The 27,355-nt window shown below is 42.9% G+C and overlaps 1 protein-coding gene across 1 annotated transcript in view; it reads right to left on the bottom strand.

Moving 5' to 3' along the window:
* Positions 1-27,355, bottom strand: part of LOC106568572 (ceramide glucosyltransferase) — a 35,112-nt gene extending 7,757 nt beyond the window's left edge. Inside the window, exons 1-5 of the mRNA XM_045692682.1 lie at positions 27,120-27,355; positions 15,507-15,648; positions 9,090-9,192; positions 6,702-6,803; positions 5,702-5,814 (exon numbers count right to left, since the gene is read on the bottom strand). Of these exons, the coding sequence (XP_045548638.1) occupies positions 5,702-5,814; positions 6,702-6,803; positions 9,090-9,192; positions 15,507-15,648; positions 27,120-27,217 (558 nt within the window). The 5' untranslated portion in view covers positions 27,218-27,355. The remainder of the gene's footprint in view (positions 1-5,701; positions 5,815-6,701; positions 6,804-9,089; positions 9,193-15,506; positions 15,649-27,119) is intronic.

Raw genomic sequence — 27,355 nt, 5'->3', positions numbered from 1 at the left:
ACAGTACCAGCAGTATAAATACTACTACTATAAATACTACTACTAGTAGAAATACTACAGTACCAGCAGTATAAATACTACTACTATAAATACTACAGTACCAGCAGTATAAATACTAATAATACTATAAATACTACAGTACCAGCAGTATAAATACAAATAATACTATAAATACTACAGTACCAGCAGTATAAATACTACTACTATAAATACTACAGTACCAACAGTATAAATACTACTACTATAAATACTACAGTACCAGCAGTATAAATACTACTACTACTATAAATACCAGCAGTATAAATACTACTACTACTATAAATACCAGCAGTATAAATACTACCCCACTCCCTCTCTAATACAACACAGTACCAGCAGTATTAATACTACTACTAACACTACTATAAATACTACTACTAGTATAAATACTACAGTACCAGCAGTATAAATACTAATAATACTATAAATACTACAGTACCAGCAGTATAAATACTAATAATACTATAAATACTACAGTACCAGCAGTATAAATACTAATAATACTATAAATACTACAGTACCAGCAGTATAAATACTACCCCAGTCCCTCTCTACTACAACAGTACCAGCAGTATTAATACCACCCCAGTCTCTCTCTACTACAACACAGTACCAGCAGTATAAATACTACCCCAGTCCCTCTCTACTACAACACAGTACCAGCAGTATTAATACCACCCCAGTCCCTCTCTACTACAACACAGTACCAGCAGTATTAATACCACCCCAGTCCCTCTCTACTACAACACAGTACCAGCAGTATAAATACTACCCCAGTCCCTCTCTACTACAACACAGTACCAGCAGTATTAATACTACCCCAGTCCCTCTCTACTACAACACAGTACCAGCAGTATTAATACCACCCCAGTCCCTCTCTACTACAACACAGTACCAGCAGTATTAATACTACCCCAGTCCCTCTCTACTACAACACAGTACCAGCAGTATTAATACCACCCCAGTCCCTCTCTACTACAACACAGTACCAGCAGTATTAATACTACCCCAGTCCCTCTCTACTACAACACAGTACCAGCAGTATTAATACTACCCCAGTCCCTCTCTACTACAACACAGTACCAGCAGTATTAATACCACCCCAGTCCCTCTCTACTACGACACAGTACCAGCAGTATTAATACCACCCCAGTCCCTCTCTAATACAACACAGTACCAGCAGTATTAATACCACCCCAGTCCCTCTCTAATTATATATATCCAAACTTGATTTATTCTATGCAAATCAGATGTTTAGTTAATGACAGTTGTAAGTTTCCACTCCTGGCTAATTTCAAAGCTGCAACAACACAAAAAAAAAAAAACGTGTGGAGGCGACTACCAGTTAAACACAATTTAAATATATATTTAGTACCTTCTCACATAAGTGAACACACTTATTATAAAATAAAGAGATTAGTGTGTGGATATAAGCACGTTTTAGCATACTACATGGGTATTAATGTAGTATTACTACTTCTTCTGTGTCTTCATGCTAGCAGTCTTATGACATGTCGCAATCAATCCAGTAGCAACATAAGATGGAAAGCAGGGAGATACCTAGTCAGTTGTACATCTGAATGTATTCAACTGAAAATATGTCTTCCGCATTTAATCCTAACCGTTCTGAATCAGAGAGGGGCGGGGGGGGGGGCTGCCTTAAATCAACATCCACGTGGTCGGCGCCTGGGGAGCAGTGGGTTCACTGCCTTGTTTCAGGGGCAGAACGACAGATTCAGTCCAAGGGCACAACGGCCACTTTGACCCCAAGGCATGGATTTCTTTAGGGGGGCATTACGGCACACACAAGGGTGTCATCGATACCGCCGGGAAATTCGAGGTCTGAATATAGTGGAATATTACAATAGAATTGACAATTAACAATTGAAATATAAATAATATTTTTTCCCCCCATACAACTTGACTGGAGCGGGCATGAAGTTGTGTCAGCCAGTGATTTTCAAGCAAATATCACAGGAATCACTGGTCACTTTAATAATGTTTACATACTGCTTCACTCATCTCATATGTAAATACTGTATTATATTCTACTGTATTTTAGTCTATGCCACTCCGACATTGGTCAATCTAATATTTATATATTTCTTAATTCCATTCTTTTACTTTTAGATTTCAAATCAAATCTGATTTGTCATATGCACCGAATACAACAGGTGTAGACCTTACAGTGAAATGCTTACTTACAAGCCCTTAACCGACAATGCAGTTAAGAAAAATACGTGTTAAGTAAAAAAATAATAATAATAATAATAAATAAATAATAAATAGTAGCAGTAAAATAACAGTAGCAAGGCTATACACAGGGTGTTATGGTACTGGAGGCTATATACCGGGTATTACGGTACAGAGTCAATGTGGAGGCTATATACAGGGTGTTATGGTACTGGAGGCTATATACAGGGGGTACCGGTACTGAGTCAATGTGGAGGCTATATACAGGGGGTACCGGTACAGAGTCAATGTGGAGGCTATATACAGGGGGTACCGGTACAGAGTCAATGTGGAGGCTATATACAGGGGGTACCGGTACAGAGTCAATGTGGAGGCTATATACAGGGGGTACCGGTACAGTGTCAATGTGGAGGCTATATACAGGGGGTACCGGTACAGAGTCAATGTGGAGGCTATATACAGGGGGTACCGGTACAGAGTCAATGTGGAGGCTATATACAGGGGCGTACCGGTACAGAGTCAATGTGGAGGCTATATACAGGGGGTACCGGTACAGAGTCAATGTGGAGGCTATATACAGGGGGTACCGGTACAGAGTCAATGTGGAGGCTATATACAGGGGGTACCAGTACAGAGTCAATGTGGAGACTATATACAGGGGGTACCGGTACAGAGTCAATGTGGAGGTTATATACAGGGTGTTACGGTACAGAGTCAATGTGGAGGCTATATACAGGGTGTTACGGTACAAAGTCAATGTGGAGGCTATATACAGGGGGTACCGGTACAGAGTCAATGTGGAGGCTATATACAGGGTGTTAAGGTACAGAGTCAATGTGGAGGCTATATACAGGGGGTACCGGTACAGAGTCAATGTGGAGGCTATATACAGGGGGTACCAGTACAGAGTCAATGTGGAGACTATATACAGGGGGTACCAGTACAGAGTCAATGTGGAGACTATATACAGGGTATTACGGTACAGAGTCAATGTGGTGGCTATATACAGGGGGTACCAGTACAGAGTCAATGTGGAGGCTATATACAGGGGGTACCAGTACAGAGTCAATGTGGAGACTATATACAGGGGGTACCGGTACAGAGTCAATGTGGAGGTTATATACAGGGTGTTACGGTACAGAGTCAATGTGGAGGCTATATACAGGGTGTTACGGTACAAAGTCAATGTGGAGGCTATATACAGGGGGTACCGGTACAGAGTCAATGTGGAGGCTATATACAGGGTGTTAAGGTACAGAGTCAATGTGGAGGCTATATACAGGGGGTACCGGTACAGAGTCAATGTGGAGGCTATATACAGGGGGTACCAGTACAGAGTCAATGTGGAGACTATATACAGGGGGTACCAGTACAGAGTCAATGTGGAGACTATATACAGGGGGTACCAGTACAGAGTCAATGTGGAGACTATATACAGGGGGTACCAGTACAGAGTCAATGTGGAGGCTATATACAGGGGGTACCAGTACAGAGTCAATGTGGAGGCTATATACAGGGGGGTACCGGTACAGAGTCAATGTGGAGACTATATACAGGGGGTACCGGTACAGAGTCAATGTGGAGGCTATATACAGGGGGGTACCGGTACAGAGTCAATGTGGAGGCTATATACAGGGAGTACCGGTACAGAGTCAATGTGGAGGCTGTATACAGGGGGGTACCGGTACAGAGTCAATGTGGAGGCTATATACAGGGGGTACCGGTACAGAGTCAATGTGGAGGCTATATACAGGGTGTTACGGTACAGAGTCAATGTGGAGGTTATATACAGGGTATTACGGTACAGAGTCAATGTGGAGGCTATATACAGGGGGTACCGGTACAGAGTCAATGTGGAGGCTATATACAGGGGGTACCGGTACAGAGTCAATGTGGAGGCTATATACAGGGGGTACCGGTACAGAGTCAATGTGGAGGCTATATACAGGGGGTACCGGTACAGAGTCAATGTGGAGGCTATATACAGGGGGTACCGGTACAGAGTCAATGTGGAGGCTATATACAGGGTGTTAAGGTACAGAGTCAATGTGGAGGCTATATACAGGGTATTACGGTACAGAGTCAATGTGGAGGCTATATACAGGGGGTACCGGTACAGAGTCAATGTGGAGGCTATATACAGGGGGTACCGGTACAGAGTCAATGTGGAGGCTATATACAGGGGGGTACCGGTACAGAGTCAATGTGGAGGCTATATACAGGGGTGTACCGGTACAGAGTCAATGTGGTGGCTATATACAGGGGGTACCGGTACAGAGTCAATGTGGAGGCTATATACAGGGGGTACCGGTACAGAGTCAATGTGGAGGCTATATACAGGGGTGTACCGGTACAGAGTCAATGTGGAGGCTATATACAGGGGGTACCGGTACAGAGTCAATGTGGAGGCTATATACAGGGGGGTACCGGTACAGAGTCAATGTGGAGGCTATATACAGGGTGTACCGGTACAGAGTCAATGTGGAGGCTATATACAGGGGGTACCGGTACAGAGTCAATGTGGAGGCTATATACAGGGGGTACCGGTACAGAGTCAATGTGGAGGCTATATACAGGGGGGTACCGGTACAGAGTCAATGTGGAGGCTATATACAGGGGGGTACCAGTACAGAGTCAATGTGGAGGCTATATACAGGGTGTTACGGTACAGAGTCAATGTGGAGGCTATATACAGGGGGTACCGGTACAGAGTCAATGTGGAGGCTATATACAGGGGGTACCGGTACAGAGTCAATGTGGAGGCTATATACAGGGGGTACCGGTACAGAGTCAATGTGGAGGCTATATACAGGGGGGTACCGGTACAGAGTCAATGTGGAGGCTATATACAGGGGGGTACCGGTACAGAGTCAATGTGGAGGCTATATACAGGGGGGTACCGGTACAGAGTCAATGTGGAGGCTATATACAGGGGGGTACCGGTACAGAGTCAATGTGGAGGCTATATACAGGGTGTTACGGTACAGAGTCAATGTGGAGGCTATATACAGGGGGTACCGGTACTGAGTCAATGTGGAGGCTATATACAGGGGGGTACCGGTACAGAGTCAATGTGGAGGCTATATACAGGGGGGTACCGGTACAGAGTCAATGTGGAGGCTATATACAGGGGGGTACCGGTACAGAGTCAATGTGGAGGCTATATACAGGGGGGTACCGGTACAGAGTCAATGTGGAGGCTATATACAGGGGGGTACCGGTACAGAGTCAATGTGGAGGCTATATACAGGGGGGTACCGGTACAGAGTCAATGTGGAGGCTATATACAGGGGGGTACCGGTACAGAGTCAATGTGGAGGCTATATCCCTCCCCCCCGGTCTACTGGCTCCCCTGCCTCTTTCTCAATTTGGATTTTTTTTTTTTTTTTTTAAATTCCTTGCGTCCTCTTTCCTCTGAGATAGAGAGGTAAGGACAGAGGAAGCAAGGGATGGAGGGAAGCATGCCTACCTGCTCCAGTGTAGCAGCAAAGCCCTGTCTGTCGGCCACGTAGGGAAGGCCATGAACCAACCCCACCTTCTCTGTCATCTGGTTGGCCATGTCGGTCAGAGTGTCCGGTTTCACTGGAGAGGAACAGGAAAAAAATCAATCTATCAATGGATATAGAAAGCCCCATTGTTCATTTTAATGGATATAGAAAGCCCCATTGTTCATTTTAATGGATATAGAAAGCCCCATTGTTCATTTTAATGGATATAGAAAGCCCCATTGTTCATTTTATTGTATATAGAAAGCCCCATTGTTCATTTTATTGTATATAGAAAGCCCCATTGTTCATTTTAATGTATATAGAAAGCCCCATTGTTCATTTTATTGTATATAGAAAGCCCCATTGTTCATTTTATTGTATATAGAAAGCCCCATTGTTCATTTTAATGTATATAGAAAGCCCCATTGTTCATTTTAATGTATATAGAAAGCCCCATTGTTCATTTTAATGTATATAGAAAGCCCCATTGTTCATTTTAATGGATATAGAAAGCCCCATTGTTCATTTTATTTGATTAAAATCAGCAGTTTACAGATCAGGCAATGGGATCTAACTTATCATTTTCAAGGTATTTTTCATCCAACTACAGTACTTGAATATAGGTGAATAAAATACACGTTTGTATGTAAAAGCGATCAAAGTCTGGTTTATCTAGGTTCAGTTTATTTGTTCAAGGTGCAAAACTAGAGCACATAGAGTCTCTCTATTATCTAAACGAGTCAGTGATAACAAATGAAAAACAGGGCCGTTCACTGATTTGTAATACAGCAGCTGATTCATTCCGTCATGATTCAAATCAGAGTAAGGAAACGTCCCAAATGGCACCATAATCCCTACGTAGTGCACTACTCTTGACCACAACGTAGGGAATAAGGTGCCATTTGGGAACACACACACACACACACACACACACACACACACACACACACACACACACACACACAGAGTTAAGTTTCCTACCTCGTATTCCACTGTCGCAGATCCACACTAGGTCATACTTGGCCCCTTCATAACCCGGCATCAGGTTATTGATCTTGGGGTTAATGCCGACCTTCTTTCCTCCTGTAACAGGACATCTGTTCAGTGACCTGACGTGACCTGACCAGTAAGCACTATGACTGTCACCGTCACCAGACTGTGTCGTGAACCAGTTATATGAAATCAAGACATTCTCTTACAACCCTTCCTTTACAGACGGTTTCACTTCCCTTTAATCCTTTTATATCCAGCAGGGACTCCATTTTGTGCGCGGCCTTATGGGACTCGCGGTCACGGCATTGTTCTTCACCTGTATTTTTTTTTAATTTTCTGCCTGGGATCGTCCCAATTCATTAGATTATAATCTCGAAAGTCAACCAATAGATACGTTTTACTCAATAAAATAGTATTTTTAAATGATCCGTCTCCAAAAAAAAGAATATTTTCCCATCAAAATAAACATTTTATTTTATTTTTAGTTGTCAAAGTATTTATTTTATTTGCTGGCGACTGCGGAGGAAATGGCTATAAACTTCCCCTGAAGGACGTCTGACATTTATATCAATTCTTTCTTTTTCGGGTGATGAAAGTGGACGTTTTTTGGCCGATTTGAAAACCTACAAAATGCCTTCAGTCAGACCCTATGATCTGTACATGATACAGATAACATCTAGGTCATACTGTCAGATCCCACCATCATTATATTATATTATATTATATTACAGACCCTATGATCTGTACATGATACAGATAACATCTAGGTCATACTGTCAGATCCCACCATCATTATATTATATTATATTACAGACCCTATGATCTGTACATGATACAGATAACATCTAGGTCATACTGTCAGATCCCACCATCATTATATTATATTATATTATATTACAGACCCTATGATCTGTACATGATACAGATAACATCTAGGTCATACTGTCAGATCCCACCATCATTATATTATATTATATTATATTACAGACCCTATGATCTGTACATGATACAGATAACATCTAGGTCATACTGTCAGATCCCACCATCATTATTATATTATATTATATTACAGACCCTATGATCTGTACATGATACAGATAACATCTAGGTCATACTGTCAGATCCCACCATCATTATATTATATTATATTACAGACCCTATGATCTGTACATGATACAGATAACATCTAGGTCATACTGTCAGATCCCACCATCATTATATTATATTATATTATATTACAGACCCTATGATCTGTACATGATACAGATAACATCTAGGTCATACTGTCAGATCCCACCATCATTATATTATATTATATTACAGACCCTATGATCTGTACATGATACAGATAACATCTAGGTCATACTGTCAGATCCCACCATCATTATATTATATTATATTACAGACCCTATGATCTGTACATGATACAGATAACATCTAGGTCATACTGTCAGATCCCACCATCATTATATTATATTATATTATATTACAGACCCTATGATCTGTACATGATACAGATAACATCTAGGTCATACTGTCAGATCCCACCATCATTATATTATATTATATTATATTACAGACCCTATGATCTGTACATGATACAGATAACATCTAGGTCATACTGTCAGATCCCACCATCATTATATTATATTATATTATATTACAGACCCTATGATCTGTACATGATACAGATAACATCTAGGTCATACTGTCAGATCCCACCATCATTATATTATATTATATTATATTACAGACCCTATGATCTGTACATGATACAGATAACATCTAGGTCATACTGTCAGATCCCACCATCAATTATATTATATTATATTATAGACCCTATGATCTGTACATGATACAGATAACATCTAGGTCATACTGTCAGATCCCACCATCATTATATTATATTATATTACAGACCCTATGATCTGTACATGATACAGATAACATCTAGGTCATACTGTCAGATCCCACCATCATTATATTATATTATATTATATTATAGACCCTATGATCTGTACATGATACAGATAACATCTAGGTCATACTGTCAGATCCCACCATCATTATATTATATTATATTATATTACAGACCCTATGATCTGTGATCCGTACATGATAGACAACATTGAATTGCCAGAACAATCTTAGATAGCAAAAATACATTTTCCATCCACGCTGAAAAAGGAATTGGCCAACTATGTATTGTTGTTTTGTCAGTCCCTTTGTGTCCCTCACAGTACTGAGCATTGACATGTTTCCCTACTTACAACTACACATGTTAACATATTTATTAGACAGATCTTAGAATAGCAGGACATGAGATATGAATATTAATTAACAGTTGTTCAAAGAATACATCAACCAGGCTCTTACCTATAAATAAACGAGCATCAACGTTGGGATATTTTCCTAGAAGCTTTTTACAAACATCAATGGCTGGATCGTCATGGTCCTGTACACAGAGCAGGACCTCAAACTGGGCAGAGAGAGACAGAGAGACAAAACGTTAGTCCCACACCGCAGAGAGGGGAACGTTAGTCCTATACCGTAGAGAGAGGAACTGTGGAGAAAGACAAAATGTTAGTTCAAGCCACAAGGCATTTATTCAATTCATTTGTTTAACTTCAGCCGTCTTCCCCTGGCCCTCCGACCCCTTCAGCCGCCTCCCCCTCCGACCGCCTCCCCCTCCGACCCCTTCGGCCGCCTCCCCCTCCGACCCCTTCGGCCCTCTTCCACTCCGACCCCTTCGGCCCTCTTCCCCTCCGACCCCTTCGGCCCTCTTCCCCTCCGACCCCTTCGGCCCTCTTCCCCTCCGACCCCTTCGGCCCTCTTCCCCTCCGACCCCTTCGGCCCTCTTCCCCTCCGACCCCTTCGGCCCTCTTCCCCTCCGACCCCTTCGGCCCTCTTCCCCTCCGACCCCTTCGGCCCTCTTCCCCTCCGACCCCTTCGGCCCTCTTCCCCTCCGACCCCTTCGGCCGTCTTCCACTCCGACCCCTTCGGCCCTCTTCCACTCCGACCCCTTCGGCCCTCTTCCACTCCGGCCGTCTTCCCCTCCGACCCCTTCGGCCCTCTTCCCCTCCGGCCGTCTTCCCCTCCGACCCCTTCGGCCGTCTTCCCCTCCGACCCCTTCAGCTGTGTAAATCAGAGGCTTATTCTAACTAATACTACACACTACTTTTGACCAGGTGCCTACACACAATGCCCTATTATGACAAGGCAACAACTGTTTTTTTTTTTTTTTTTAATCAATTTTAGCAACAAAATTAAATATACTTATCACATTTACATAAGTATTCAGACCCTTTACCCAGAACTTTGTTGAAGCACCTTTGGCAACAATTACAGCATCAAGTCTTCTTGGGTATGATGCTACAAGCTTGGCACACCTGTATTTGGGGAGTTTCTCCCATTCTTCTCTGCAGATCCTCTCAAGCTCTGTCAGGTTGGATGGGGGAGAGTCGCTGCACAGCTTTTTTCATGTCTCTCCAGAGATGTTCGATGGGGTTAAAGTTCAGGCCACTCAAGGACATTGAGACTTGCCCCAAAGCCACTCCTGCGTTGTCTTGGTTCACCCTAGGGATGGTACCAGGTTTCCTCCAGACATGGCGCTTGGCATTCAGGCCAAAGAGTTCAATCTTGGTTTCATCAAACCAGAGAATCTTGTTTCTCATGGTCTGAGAGTCTTTAGGTGTCTTTTGGTAAATTCCAAGCGGGCTGTCATGTGCCTTTTACTGAGGAGTGGCTTCCGTCTGGCCAATCTACCATAAAGGCCTGATTGGTGGAGTGCTGCAGAGATCGTTATCCTTCTGGAAGGTTCTCCTATCTCCCTGACCAAGGCCCTTCTCGCCAGATTGCTCAGCTTGGCCGGGCGGCAAGGTCTAGGAAGAGTCTTAAGTGGTTCCTAACCTTCCACTTAAGAATGATGGAGGTCACTGTGTTCTTGGGGACCTTCAATGCTACAGACATGTTGTTGGTACCCTTCCCCAGATCTGTGCCTCGACACAATCCTGTCTCGGAGCTCTACGGACAACTCCTTTGACCTCATGGCTTGGTTTTTTCCTCTGACATGCACTGTCAACTGTAGGACCTTATATAGACAGGTGTGTGCCTTTCCAAATCATGTCCAATCAATTGACTTTACCACAGGTGGACTCCATTCAAGTAGAAACATCTCAAGGATGATCAATGGAAACAGGATGCACCTGAGCTCAATTTAGAATCTCATAGCAAAGGGTCTGTTTTCATTTTTTTTAAATATAATTTAGCAAACATTTCGAAAAATCAATTTTTTTTTTCACTTTGTCATTATGGGGTAATTATGTGTAGATTGATGAGGCAATTTTTTTTTTTATTAATCCATTTTTAGAATAAGGCTGTAACGTAAAAATAAATGTGGGAACAAGTCAAGGGGTCTGAATGCTTTCCGAATGCGATGCATCTGCCCTTGTAATACTCGGGATGACTTACTGGTACGTTGGTCCCGACTTACTGGTTCTGACTTACTGGTTCTGACTTACTGGTATGTTGTTTCAATTAGATTATTCATCATGTTTCACAGCTATTATTGAATATGAAAAGATACGGACGTAGTGAACCTGTAGAGACATGTTGGTTAAGGCTTGTTGTAATAAGAGTATCACCATAGGAAGGTAAGGCAGGGCGTTTTAAATACCTCTCAGTCATCCCATCCCTAACCTTACGTCATGTCCAAGTACTGTAATGGCAAAGCCCTGCATGCATGAAAGACAGTTGTGAAAGGCTATCGCCAGTGTCAATCATCGGGTTTGGTTGGTAACACGCGCCGATGTCATGGATACTTTGTTTAACGTTTCCCTATAGAACACGTCGTTCTATAGGGAAACGGGTACTTCTGGCTTGCTGCACTCTAATGCATTACTGGGATCTGTCCAACATTATCTATAACAATAGACTGATAGTTACTAACAAACAGTGTGGTGGGTAGGCCTGGGCAGTGTGTGTGTGTGTGTGTGTGTGTGTGTATATATATATATATATATATACACACACACACACACACAAACACTACATACACCAGGGTACTAGGAAAGCCACGTGATTGTTTATCCACACCGTCAAATTATTTATTTTAAAGTTACTCAATAAATGTGAATATTTTTAGCTACTTTTAATTATTACGTGCAGTCAACTTCTGCAATACGCTGGGAGATAAAGCAGATTGCATTCTTCATTACGTCATGAAGCTTACCGTAGTTCCTCTGAAAAGTTGAGCCCGTCACGTGATTTGGTTTGTAAAATATCCCAACAGGAGAAAGCGTGAGTCCAGTATTTTAGATCTATCAGTGAGTCTTAGTTGTACGGTGCACATGAGATGATTAAGTTACACTTGTATGCAAGTCACTACTAAAATATTTGCCATGAAGCTGATTGAGAGAATGCCAAGAATGTGCAAAGCTGTCATCAAGGCAAAAGGGTGGGGCTACTTTGAAGAATCTCAAATATAAAAAAAATATATTGATTTGTTAAACATTTTCTGGGTAACTACATGATTCCATATGCGTTCTCTCATAGTTTATGTCTTCACTATTATTCTACAATATAGAATATAGTAAAAATAAAGAAAAAAAAAACCCTGGAATGAGTAGGTGTGTCCAAACTTTTGACTGGTACTGTATGTCAATATTTATCTTCAGAAATTAGCATGGCATTTAGCCAATTAATATAATGCAGCTTTGGTTTTTACCCCGTCTCAAAACCACATAGACCGTTTGGAATTTTACAGAGAGCTATTAGCCTATTAGTTCAGGGCTAAGCCTAGCTCTCGTTGGCGCAAGCAGCTGTGTCTCCCGCACTGTGCACACACAGTTGTTATCTGACAAGTCAAGCCCCGTTTACATGACAGTCAAGCCCCGTTTACATGACAGCCAAGCCCCGTTTACATGACAGCCAAGCCCCGTTTACATGACAGCCAAGCCCCGTTTACATGACAGCCAAGCCCCGTTTACATGACAGCCAAGCCCCGTTTACATGACAGCCAAGCCCCGTTTACGCGACAGCCAAGCCCCGTTTACATGACAGCCAAGCCCCGTTTACATGACAGCCAAGCCCCGTTTACATGACAGCCAAGCCCCGTTTACATGACAGCCAAGCCCCGTTTACATGACAGCCAAGCCCCGTTTACATGACAGCCAAGCCCCGTTTACATGACAGCCAAGCCCCGTTTACATGACAGTCAAGCCCCGTTTACATTACAGTCAAGCCCCGTTTACATCACAGTTAAGCAACGTTTACATTAGATCTGAGCAGTCCACTGCATAGCGCCGGACGCTAAACAGCATAAATAGAAAATATTGTAAAAATTAAGAAAACAGCTTCAAGTGTAAGCTTAAAAACTAGTAAACCAGCTAAAAGTATGTAGAGAAGATAATGGATCTATACATTGTTCCATAATAAAATCGTTGAGAACTAACAATTACTCAAATAAAAGCTAGACAGAGAATTGAAAATTCCAAAAACAATGAATTTAGCAGTAATATATATAGAGTGATAGATAGTAAATAAACAAAATAATATAGTAAATACTAACTCATATATATATTTTTTTTTTATTAATTTTTTTAGTATGTTTGAGCAAAAGAACAACATTAGCCGTGGGAAAAATAAAATCTCAACTCTATGGAGAAATGTGTTGAATTACAGGAAATTGCCTTTAAAAAATTTTTATTTTCTGTACAGCTATATAAAATTCTCACGTAGCCGTGCAGACAGCGCTCCTTGCCTTGCCCCCCCCGCTGATGTCGTTCATTTCACTTGCGAAACGAATGATGCATACTTTACATTGTCTTTAATGCAGCCAGAGTCTGTCAATGGAAAAGGAAGTTACCAAACCACAGAACAAGATGAAAATGTGTTTTTTCGAGCAATGGCTTTATAGCAACATGTAAACAATTACCCATTCCTATACAGTGAGTACTATTCAAATAATAAAATGTTAAAATAACACGTTGGCTGTTAAGCCAATTATATGACTGTCGCCTTCCGTTTTAGTTTATTGTGATGATAAAGAGGTATTATTTTTGATGATAATTATTAGGGTGGTGGTTGCTAGCTACAATTATATCTTCAACCTAGCTTAGCTTTTAGCTAGCTGATCGGTAAACTAGCTTGACTTGCTAGAAAGTTCGAGAAAATAAGAAAATAAAAAATGGAGGGAAAAAAGTAACTCAACGAAACATGTTTTATTATCACCTGAAACAATGTTTCACCTGTCTTGAATGAGACTGACTGTACTATCTCCCATAATAAAATGCGATATCTGACGAAAGACTAGGTTTTCAAACTTGTCTTGCGTTTCGAAACCCTATGTTCTCATCCAGTAGCGAAACGGGATTTGCGTGAAGGTGACGCACGGCGTAACGAACTACGCTACGACGTTTAAGGGGTATCGTACGTAGTTAAATGCATAAAACGTTCGAAAGGCTATGAACTGATGGAGGGAGCATCAATTCAGTCACAACAAATAGATATTTTTAAAGTCAGATATTTTAAGAGTTAAAACCCATTAGTGAACCGGCGATTCAAAAAGGTTTTCTGACCCGACACTTCGTTTGGATTGGCTAGGGCTCCCGGCAGACCGATAAACATTTCAACAAGGGGACCGATTTTGTAAATCGGTAAATCCCTAATATAGAACAAGTAGTACCTTGGGGTAGTCGAGGGATAGGGGATAGAGTATAGATATGTAGGATATAGAACAGGTAGTACCGTGGGGTAGTCGAGGGATAGAATATAGATATGTAGGATATAGAACAGGTAATACCGTGGGGTAGTCCGAGGGATAGGGGATAGAGCATAGATATGTAGGATATAGAACAGGTAATACCGTGGGGTAGTCGAGGGATAGGGGATAGGGTATAGATATGTAGGATATAGAACAGGTAATACCGTGGGGTAGTCGAGGGATAGGGGATAGATATGTAGGATATAGAACAGTTAGTACCGTGGGGTAGTCGAGGGATAGGGGATAGAGTATAGATATGTAGGATATAGAACAGGTAGTACCGTGGGGTAGTCGAGGGATAGAGTATAGAATATAGATATGTAGGATATAGAACAGGTAATACCGTGGGGTAGTCGAGGGATAGAGTATAGAATATAGATATGTAGGATATAGAACAGGTAATACCGTGTGGTAGTCGAGGGATAGGGTATAGATATGTAGGATATAGAACAGGTAATACCGTGGGGTAGTCGAGGGATAGGGTATAGATATGTAGGATATAGAACAGGTAATACCGTGGGGTAGTCGAGGGATAGGGTATAGATATGTAGGATATAGAACAGGTAATACCGTGTGGCAGTCGAGGGATAGGGTATAGATATGTAGGATATAGAACAGGTAATACCGTGGGGTAGTCGAGGGATAGGGGATAGATATGTAGGATATAGAACAGGTAGTACCGTGGGGTAGTCGAGGGATAGGGGATAGAGTATAGATATGTAGGATATAGAACAGGTAGTACCGTGGGGTAGTCGAGGGATAGAGTATAGAATATAGATATGTAGGATATAGAACAGGTAATACCGTGGGGTAGTCGAGGGATAGAGTATAGAATATAGATATGTAGGATATAGAACAGGTAATACCGTGTGGTAGTCGAGGGATAGGGTATAGATATGTAGGATATAGAACAGGTAATACCGTGGGGTAGTCGAGGGATAGGGTATAGATATGTAGGATATAGAACAGGTAATACCGTGTGGTAGTCGAGGGATAGAGTATAGATATGTAGGATATAGAACAGGTAATACCGTGGGGTAGTCGAGCTCAAAGAAGGTCTCCAGGTTATTGATGAGGTTGGGGTCTACTCCTTTCAGAGGCTTCAGTAGAGAGACACCAGCCAGCTTACTGTAGGGCTGCTTGTCACCGCTCTTCTTGTTGAGATAGAGACGGCTACATTCAGGGAGACAGACACACACACAGAAAGGGAGACAGACACACACACACAGAAAGGGAGACAGACACACACACACAGAAAGGGAGACAGACACACACACACAGAAAGGGAGACAGACACACACACACAGAGAAAGGGAGACAACAGAAGAGATATTCAGTTGTTTTTTTACATGTTGCCTAGTAATCTTAGAATGGATACATTTCCAACGCTGACTGGCCAAAAAATTTAGGCAACTTTGAATAGACACAATCACAAACGCTGGTATCAATGGCTAAATCACTTCACAGGTTTTTCCAAAAGACAACACGTGAAAAGTGGTGTTTATGTTGGGATAAAATAAGTCCATGCAACTGTCTTTTACAGGCCTAGTCCACATTTCATTCTCAATCCCAACAGGAAAGAAAAGCCACCGCCTAAAACGATGGAATTACACTGGTCTGTCCAACCATTGGGGTTGAAGTTGAATTATCTGCATTTAATGCCATGAATCATGTGACTGACTCAACATTCCACAACCTGAATGGAACCGTGATGATAGAAAAAAAAAACGTGGTTTCTGAGTGAATCACACAAACGCTTTCATGGCCTTGTATCCCAAATGGCACCCTATATAGTCTAGTGCACTACTTTTCACCAGAACCCAAATGGGCCCTGGTCAAAAGATGTACACTATGTGGCCTAGGGTGGTCTAGCGGTCTAAGCCACAGCCCTCGGTGCACATATACAGCTGCAGCACGAGTTCCAATCCTGCCCACTGCTCATTTCAGCACACTCTCCCCTTTATCGTTCCCACGGTCTCTATCCAATAAAGCATAAAAATGGCATGGATATGGAGATATATAGATATAGAGTGAGCGAAAAAAGTATTTGATCCCCTGCTGATTTTGTACGTTTGCCCACTGACAAAGAAATGATCAGTCTATAATTTTAATGGTAGGTTTATTTGAACAGTGAGAGACAGAATAACAACAAAAAAATCCAGAAAAACACATGTCAAAAATGTTATAAATTGATTTGCATTTTAATGAGAGAAATAAGTATTTGACCCCCTCTGCAAAACATGACTTAGTACCTGGTGGCAAAACCCTTGTTGGCAATCATAGAGGTCAGACGTTTCTTGTAGTTGGCCACCAGGTTTGCACACATCTCAGGAGGGATTTTGTCCCACTCCTCTTTGCAGATCTTCTCCAAGTCATTAAGGTTTCGAGGCTGACGTTTGGCAACTCGAACCTTCAGCTCCCTCCACAGATTTTCTATGGGATTAAGGTCTGGAGACTGGCTAGGCCACTCCAGGACCTTAATGTGCTTCTTCTTGAGCCACTCCTTTGTTGCCTTGGCCGTGTGTTTTGGGTCATTGTCATGCTGGAATACCCATCCACGACCCATTTTCAACACCCTGGCTGAGGGAAGGAGGTTCTCACCCAAGATTTGACGGTACATGGCCCCGTCCATCGTCCCTTTGATGCGGTGAAGTTGTCCTGTCCCCTTAGCAGAAAAACACCCCTAAAGCATAATGTATCCACCTCCACGTTTGACGGTGGGGATGGTGTTCTTGGGGTCATAGGCAGCATTCCTCCTCCTCCAAACACAGCGAGTTGAGTTGATGCCAAAGAGCTCCATTTTGGTCTCATCTGACCACAACACTTTCACCAGTTGTCCTCTGAATCATTCAGATGTTCATTGGCAGACTTCAGACGGGCACGTATATGTGCTTTCTTGAGCAGGGGGACCTTGCGGGCGCTGCAGGATTTCAGTCCTTCACGACATAGTGTGTTACCAATTGTTTTCTTGGTGACTTTGGTCCCAGCTGCCTTAAGATCATTGACAAGATCCTCCCGTGTAGTTCTGGGCTGATTCCTCGCCGTTCTCATGATCATTGCAACTCCATGAGGTGAGATCTTGCATGGAGCCCCAGGCCGAGGGAGATTGACAGTTCTTTTGTGTTTCTTCCATTTGCGAATAATCACACCAACTGTTGTCACCTTCTCACCAAGCTGCTTGGCGATGGTCTTGTAGCCCATTCCAGCCTTGTGTAGGTCTACAATCTTGTCCCTGACATCCTTGGAGAGCTCTTTGGTCTTGGCCATGGTGGAGAGTTTGGAATCTGATTGATTGATTGCTTCTGTGGACAGGTGTCTTTTATACAGGTAACAAACTGAGATTAGGAGCACTCCCTTTAAGAGTGCCCCTAATCTCAGCTCGTGACCTGAATAAAAGACACCTGGGAGCCAGAAATCTTTCTGATTGAGATGGGGTCAAATACTTATTTCCCTCATTAAAATGCAAATCAATTTATAACATTTTTGACATGCGTTTTTCTGGATTTTGTTGTTATTCTGTCTCTCACTGTTCAAATAAACCTACCATTAAAATTATAGACGGATCATTTCTTTGTCAGTGGGCAAACGTACAAAATCAGCAGGGGATCAAATACTTTTTTCCCTCACTGTATATAAAAACAAAAATCTAAAAGTAGTGCACTATATATATGGAATAGGGTGCCATTTGGGGCACGGCCATTCTCATCGTCCTCCTTGTGGATTATCTACTGCTGTCCCCCTGCTGAACATTAAGGATTATCTGCTACTGTCCCCCTGCTGAACATGAAGGATTATCTGCTACTGTCCCCCTGCTGAACATGAAGGATTATCTGCTGCTGTCCCCCTGCTGAACATGAAGGATAATCTGCTGCTGTCCCCCTGCTGAACATGAAGGATTATCTGCTGCTGTCTCCCTGCTGAACATGAAGGATTATCTGCTGCTCTACTAACATGAAGGACCCCCCCTGTGACATGAAGGATTATCTGCTGTCCCCCTGCTGAACATGAAGGATTATCTGCTGCTGTCCCCCTACTGAACATGAAGGATTATCTGCTGCTGTCCCCCTGCTGAACATGAAGGATTATCTGCTGCTGTCCCCCTGCTGAACATGAAGGATTATCTGCTGCTGTCCCCCTGCTGAACATGAGGATTATCTGCTGCTGTCCCCCTGCTGAAATGAAGGATTATCTGCTGCTGTCCCCTGCTGAACATGAAGGATTATCTGCTGCTGTCCCCCTGCTGAACATGAAGGATTATCTGCTGCTGTCCCCTGCTGAATGAAGGATTATCTTGCTTTGCTGAACATGAAGGATTATCTGCTGCTGTCCCCCTGCTGAACATGAAGGATTATCTGCTACTGTCCCCCTGCTGAACATGAAGGATTATCTGCTGCTGTCCCCCTGCTGAACATGAAGGTGTGTTCCCTGAAGCAGTAATTGTGACGTTATGGGGAAGGAAGGTGTAGAAACTGGGTGTTGGCTAAGTGGGAAAGTAATGTTGCAACAGAGTACAACTATCAACCAGTAAAACTGGCAAATCTCTTTTCGATCTTCGCAAGAACAATGACTAATTGAGATGTGTCACTGGCCTACACATGCACACATATATAAACACAGACACACACACACACATACACATACATAAACACACACACACACACATACATAAACACACACACACACACACACATAACACACACACACACACACACACACACACACACACACACACACATAAACACACACATAAAAGGTCAGAGCAATTATGTTCTTTGAAATGTTCACAAATTAATTAAAAATTAAAAAAACGCCGAAATGTCATAAGTCAATGAGTATTCAGTCCCTTTGTTACATCAAGCATAAATAAGATTTAAAATGACTACCTCATCTCTGTACCCAACACATACAGATTATCTGTAAGGTCCTTCAGTCGAGCAGTGAATTTCAAACACAGATTAAACCACATAGACCAGGGAGGTTTTCCAATGCCTCGCAAAGAAGAAGGTCACCTAATTGGTAGATGGGTAAAAATAAATAAATAAAAAAGCAGCCTTTAAAATATCGTTTTTGAGCACGTTGAAGTTATTCATTACACTTTGGATGGTGTATCAACACACCCAGTCACTGCAAACATAAAAAAGGCATCTTTCCTAAATAAAGGTGAGGAAGGAAACCGCTCAGGGATTTTCACCACGAGGCCAATGGTGACTTTAAAACCAGTTACAGAGGTTAATGGCTGTGAAAGGAGACAAATGAGGATGGATCAACGACATTGTAGTAAAGGTGTCCTTTTGAACACAGAAAATAAGTGAAATGCAACCAACCAACATAAAAACCTGGTTAACTATGTACGCTGTGAGAAATTCACCATAAGCAATGTTTCAAGACTAAGCTTCACTCGGGCAGAGAGAGGCGACATGAGCCTACATTTAATTCCTACAAAAACAGGCCTCAACAGAGGAATGTACAGAAGACTGTACATAAATCCATGTTTATCACATGCACCCTTTATAGTGCACTACTTTTGACCAGGCCCATTACACTATATAGGGAATAGGGTGCACTACTTTTGACCAGGCCCATTACACTATATATAGGGAATAGGGTGCACTACTTTTGACCAGGCCCATTACACTATATATAGTGAATAGGGTGCACTACTTTTGACCAGGCCCATTACACTATATATAGGGAATAGGGTGCACTACTTTTGACCAGGCCCATTACACTATATATAGTGAATAGGGTGCACTACTTTTGACCAGGCCCATTACACTATATATAGGGAATAGGGTGCACTACTTTTGACCAGGCCCATTACACTATATATAGTGAATAGGGTGCACTACTTTTGACCAGGCCCATTACACTATATAGGGAATAGGGTGCACTACTTTTGACCAGGCCCAAAACACTATATAGGGAATAGGGTGCACTACTTTTGACCAGGCCCATTACACTATATAGGGAATAGGGTGCACTACTTTTGACCAGGCCCATTACACTATATAGGGAATAGGGTGCTATTTGGGACACAGTCCATGTCACCTGGCATGGAGGGATGACATTCTGGAGATTACTCCTCATGTTAGAACAGCAGAAGTTGAAGAAAGTGGTTCGTTTTGTCTTCACTTCCACTAATGAAGCTTCGCTTCAAGTGTGGTTTTTTGTTGTTGTTGCTGTGATCATCTCTCTTTAAAAACATATATTAACTAAGCCTAATGATTGGTGGCAACAAGCTGGGTAGTATTCATTAGTGCACACCGTACCATAAAACGGTTTGAAACAGAAAGCAAGTTCCTCCCTGTGTCAGTCTGCTTTCCTCAGTTTCAGTGAGTAAAGAAAATTACAAGCCAATTAGTGATTGTCAGCAAGCCAAGAGGCATCCCACGTTTCAAATTCATCTGTCTGTAGCCTAGAACAAGTTGGCCTTCTGCCAGTGAAAACATACTGCCTGAAACAACATCTAGAAGAGATTATTTAAGATACTATATAAAGAGGTCGGGTTTCAGGTGCTTTCAGAAGATGGACAGGGACTCTGCTGTCCTAGCTTCAGGGGGAAAGATGGACAGGGGCTCTGCTGTCCTAGCTTCAGGGGGGAAGATGGACAGGGACTCTGCTGTCCTAGCTTCAGGGGGAAGATGGACAGGGACTCTGCTGTCCTAGCTTCAGGGGGGAAGATGGACAGGGACTCTGCTGTCCTAGCTTCAGGGGGAAGATGGACAGGGTCTCTGCTGTCCTAGCTTCAGGGGGAAGATGGACAGGGTCTCTGCTGTCCTAGCTTCAGGGGGGAAGATGGACAGGAACTCTGCTGTCCTAGCTTCAGGGGGGAAGATGGACAGGGACTCTGCTGTCCTAGCTTCAGGGGGAAGATGGACAGGGACTCTGCTGTCCTAGCTTCAGGGGGGAAGATGGACAGGGACTCTGCTGTCCTAGCTTCAGGGGGAAGATGGACAGGGTCTCTGCTGTCCTAGCTTCAGGGGGAAGATGGACAGGGACTCTGCTGTCCTAGCTTCAGGGGGGCAGATGGACAGGGACTCTGCTGTCCTAGCTTCAGGGGGGAAGATGGACAGGGACTCTGCTGTCCTAGCTTCAGGGGGGAAGATGGACAGGGACTCTGCTGTCCTAGCTTCAGGGGGAAGATGGACAGGGACTCTGCTGTCCTAGCTTCAGGGGGAAAGATGGGCAGGGGACCAGATGTCGGGATGCGAGTTGCAGTAATCCAGACGGAAGATGACGAGTGCCTGGATTAGGACCTGCGCCACTTCCTGTGTGAGGAAGGGTCGTACTCTACAGATGTGGTAGAGCATAAACCTGCAGGAGCGAGTCACTGCTTTGATGTTTGCAGAGAACGACGGGTTGCTGTCCAGGGTCACGCCAAAGTTCTTTGCATTCTGGGAGGGCGACATTGAAGTTGTCAACTGTGGTTTAATGGAAGTGACGGGGGCATGTTTTAACAAATAACTTTTAAGTAACATCCAATCAAATATAGAGGTGAGTTAGACAACAAAAATTACATGGTCACATGCCCCAATCACCTCCATTGATTTTTTTTTGCTAGCGGTGGCTAAAGTTAGCTTTAGTTTGTAATGGCTGTTTAACCCCCTGGAGTCGACTGATGCACCGGTGCATCAATCTAAGTAACATAAAAAAAAAAATGCCCCCCCCACCCCAAAAATAAATAAATAAATGGGTCAGTTTAAGCTAGAGATGTTTTTGGTTTGCATTGGACCCGTCTCAATCCACCGCATCCACCGATGTCGCACTTCCGCATCTGCGGTGAAAGATGACAGAGTTAGAGCGGTGTGTGTTTCAGATGGAATCGTCTGAAATCGGGTACAGTCGACGTGCCAACTTCTGTTTGTAGCGTCCAAATATTTTGGGCTACAAACTAATGTGACCCCACTGTGGAAAGAGGAGATTCTCACAAACACAATGGTGTTCTCCGTTTTGCTCTACGACCTCCACAAGTGTCACTGGACTCGTTGGAAGGCAACCGGTACCCGGTTTGAAAAAATGAACGTGTAAAAATATATATTTTGTATGGAGGCCATTGAGTGTCAAATTTGGTCAACAACAACAACAAAAATGTATGGCTTATGTGTTACCTGAGGTTCATTTGATCTAATAGAAGTTTAGTAATGCTTAAGTTGTTACAAGTGTACTGATATCAGTAAGACACATGATATCCCGGCAACTTTGAGAAAAAAACACTTTATATGGACCATTACACGATATAGGGAATAGGGTGCACTACTTTTGACCAGGACAATTACACGATATAGGGAATAGGGTGCACTACTTTTGACCAGGCCCATTACACTATATAGGGAATAGGGTGCACTACTTTTGACCAGGCCCATTACACTATATAGGGAATAGGGTGCACTACTTTTGACCAGGACAATTACACGATATAGGGAATAGGGTGCACTACTTTTGACCAGGCCCATTACACTATATAGGGAATAGGGTGCACTACTTTTGACCAGGACCATTACACTATATAGGGAATAGGGTGCACTACTTTTGACCAGGACAATTACACGATATAGGGAATAGGGTGCACTACTTTTGACCAGGCCCATTACACTATATAGGGAATAGGGTGCACTACTTTTGACCAGGACCATTACACGATATAGGGAATAGGGTGCACTACTTTTGACCAGGACCATTACACTATATAGGGAATAGGGTGCACTACTTTTGACCAGGACCATTACACTATACAGGGAATAGGGCGCACTACTTTTGACCAGGACCCTTACACTATATAGGGAATAGGGTGCACTACTTTTGATTTGTCTCGACATGGCTATGCATATTCATGGCATGAGACTAGTAGCATAGCATCTCTCTCTCCATTAAATACAGGCGGTTGACTTCATCGAATATTCAAAAAAAAAGGTATTAGAATAAATGAGATGTATACACCAATCCAAAGAAAGGATAGGCCGGAGCTAAACATCCCACTGTGTCGCTTTGTGGACAACTCCCATTGTTAGAGCGGAGAGACGTGTAGTATCTTGTCAGTATATCAATAATCTTTGGCTAGGCGCCAGCTGAACTTCCCGGACAAAACGGAAGACTTGGCGCATATATTATAACACCATTGTAACGTTGTCATGCACATTTTTTTTTCCTTGAGAGAAACTGCACCAAAACAGTTTAGTTAAGACGTAAAATTGTGCGACTAAGATCTCCTCGGGCAAAAAAAAGAAAGACTAAATTAATGACTGATTTCTTGAGCTACACTACATGGTCAAAAGTATGTGGACACCCCTCCATAGACAAACATTGTCAGTAGAATGGCCTTACTGAAGAGCTCAGTGACATTCAACGTGGCACCGTCATAGGATGCCACCTTTCCAACAAGTCAGTTCATCAAATTTCTGCCCTGCTTCAGCTGCCCCCCGGTTAACTTTAAGTGCTGTTATTGTGAAGTGGAAACTTCTAGGAACAACAACGGCTCAGCCATGAAGTGGTAGGCCACACAAACTCACAAAATGGGACAGCCGAGTGCTGAAGCGCGTAAAAATCGTCTGTCCTTGGTTGCATCACTCACCACTGAGTTCCAAACTGCTTCTAGAAGCAACGTCAGCACAAAAACTGTTCCTTCGGGAGCTTCATGAAAATGGGTTTCCATGGGCAAGCAGCTGCACACAAGCCTAAGATCACAATGCGCAATGCCAAGAATCAGCTGGAGTGGTGTGAAGCTCGCCTCCATTAGACTCTGGAGCAGCGGAAACGCGTTCTCTGGAGTGATGAATCACGCTTCACGAATCTGGGTTTGGCAGATGGCAGGAGAACACTACCTGCCCCAATGCATAGTTCCAACTGTAAAGTTTGGTGGAGGAGGAACAATAGTCTGGGGCTGTTTATCATGGTTCAGGCTAGACCCCTTAGTTCTAGTGAAGGGAAATCTTAACGCTACAGCATACAATGACATTCTAGATGATTCTGTGCTTCCAACTTTGTGGCAACAGTTTGGGTAAGGCCCTTTCCTGTTCCAGTATGACAATGCCCCCGTGCACAAAGTGGTCATACAGCAATGGTTTCTCAAGATCGGTGTGGACGAACTGCCTTACTCAGCCAGAAAAGAGGTGCCTGACCTCCTAATGCTCTTGTGGCTAAATGGAAGCAATTCCCAGCAGCAATGTTCCAACATCTAGTAGAAATCCTTCCCAGAAGAGTGGAGGCTGTTATAACAGCAAAGGGGGGGGGGACCAACTCCATATTAATGCCCATGATTTTGGAATGAGATGTTGGACAAGAAAGTGTCCACATACTTTTGTAGTGTATCTTTGATTCATTCTGACTATTTTGAAGAAGTGTAAACTGGCTACAGCATCTCAAGATGGACAATAAGTACTATTGTCGTTTTTAGCAGAGTATTATCCTTGGCTAGGTGCCAGGCCAACTGAAGCATGCTAACACCTTTAATGCCCAGAGCATGCAGGACCCCCAGCCAGCAAACAATGAACTAAAAAAACTCTAAAGAATCATGATTCTACACACATCTCATTCTCCATTGGGAGGCTTATTGGAGACTGTTATATATGTGACTAAAACATATAAAGCAGTGCTTTAATTTCAAACAAATGTAAATTTGTAATTGCTAAAGCATACAAATGTGATTATTTATTGATACCTTTGAAACAAGGTCTAGTTGCGGCCCGCAACCGGACTTGATTGTGAAGTGAATGAAATTGCTTGACTGCTTGCTCAATAGGATATCCTTCGCAAACTGCAGCAACCACAACAAAAGATTTGTTCTCGAGTTCCGAGTGTTGAGCAGAAGGCAAGCTGAGCATGTTCTGGATTTTACAAAGCCGTGTCAATCGATAAAAATTCAATAATAAATGTATTGCATTCCTTCTTGCACCATGCGACCATTTATCAACATGTACTTTACATATATGCTGCTGCCTGATGTATTTTTCTGCTCGCACAGATGATAGTTGGTGGTTGGAGTACGGTATGAATCCTGCTGTAGGATTCCCCGAAACCAGCAGGTCAAACGAACAAATAAAATGAACGACTCATTGGGAAAAAAAATCATGACACTTCACTATTCCTCCCATTCACGCTTACACCGCGTTAGTGTACCAGTCGGGAGTTAGTCCACATGTCTGACCAGTTTACACCGCGTTAGTGTACCAGTCGGGAGTTAGTCCACATGTCTGACCAGTTTACACCGCGTTAGTGTGCCAGTCGGGAGTTAGTCCACATGTCTGACCAGCTTACACCGCGTTAGTGTACCAGTCGGGAGTTAGTCCACATGTCTGACCAGTTTACACCGCGTTAGTGTGCCAGTCGGGAGTTAGTCCACATGTCTGACCAGTTTACACCGCGTTAGTGTGCCAGTCGGGAGTTAGTCCACATGTCTGACCAGTTTACACCGCGTTAGTGTGCCAGTCGGGAGTTAGTCCACATGTCTGACCAGTTTACACCGCGTTAGTGTACCAGTCGGGAGTTAGTCCACATGTCTGACCAGTTTACACCGCGTTAGTGTGCCAGTCGGGAGTTAGTCCACATGTCTGACCAGTTTACACCGCGTTAGTGTACCAGTCGGGAGTTAGTCCACATGTCTGACCAGTTTACACCGCGTTAGTGTACCAGTCGGGAGTTAGTCCACATGTCTGACCAGTTTACACCGCGTTAGTGTGCCAGTCGGGAGTTAGTCCACATGTCTGACCAGCTAGATGGTTGACCACCACAGCGGTATAAAACACAACCAGTCAGAAATGTCACAACGAACACAGGTGACCGTCTGTCTTACGTCAACAGACGACGTAACCTCGCCGTGTGAGGACAGTAACCCTATTAAAAAAAGGTGTGTAGTAATTTAACCTTTTGTTTTTTAGGAAATTATTTATTACCGATATGAATGATACGTTCATATATTTCGAAAGCAATACCATAACTAATCCTTTTGAACTTTCACAACGAGCGTCGGGTGATATGAATTAAAACCAAACCAGAAGATACTATCGTCAATATGCTCTAAAAGCAGTTAGCGACTATGAATGGGGTACAAGATAACTAGCTAACCCAATGAATTAAAGTAGGCTATAAGATAACTCGTTAGTTAACGTTATCATCTAACTACCATCGTGACCATATCAGGTGTTCACTCACAGGTTCAGTGAAACAATGCCATTTGGTAATTAGTGTTAGCATCAACAACGCTAGCGGCTAACGTCAAATCCGTAACAAACACACTGATATCCAATTTAGTCTGAGCCAGTAACGTTGACGTTAGCTAGCTGGCTAAATACAATGGAGCGCTGAAAGACACATTTAAACAAAACAATAAAACATTAGTTAGTGACTAACAATTGATTTAAAAAAAAATATATATATATTTGATTAACAATTGAATGATAGAGACACTTTACTTAGCTAGTCAGCTGACGTTAGCCAGTAAGCTAATCGATGTTTAGCTAGCTATGTCGCTCACGGTGGCTATCCTGTGAGAGCATCTAAATTCAGTCTATCGACGATAGATAGATAGATAGATAGACAACTAGCTGACGTTACATTTGACACGGCTTCTCGTCATGCTAACGTTAGCTTACCGACATACTTTAGCTAGCTAACTCAGTGTGTCACTAGCTAAACCGATAGGCAATACTTACACATAGATGATAGACATGAAATGCATAAACCAGAGGACGAGAAATAGAATGAATCCAAATATAGAGAACCCTTGCATGGCAAGATCCAGAAGAGCCATTGCTGTGGCTAGCTGCTACGTTAACAACACCGGTGTAAATATCCAAGCAGACTGGCGAGCCCAAAGGGGGAATCTTTCCCCCCCCCAAAAAAAAACCCCGTCGCTTGGGTTACGAACTGGGCGGGGTATGGCGCTTCC

This window comes from Salmo salar, chromosome ssa13 (genome assembly GCF_905237065.1).
Source record: "Salmo salar chromosome ssa13, Ssal_v3.1, whole genome shotgun sequence".
NCBI classification, from domain to species: Eukaryota; Metazoa; Chordata; class Actinopteri; order Salmoniformes; family Salmonidae; genus Salmo; species Salmo salar.
The sequence above is the reverse complement of the archived record's forward strand: the minus strand, read 5'-3'. Positions and strand labels throughout refer to the sequence as shown.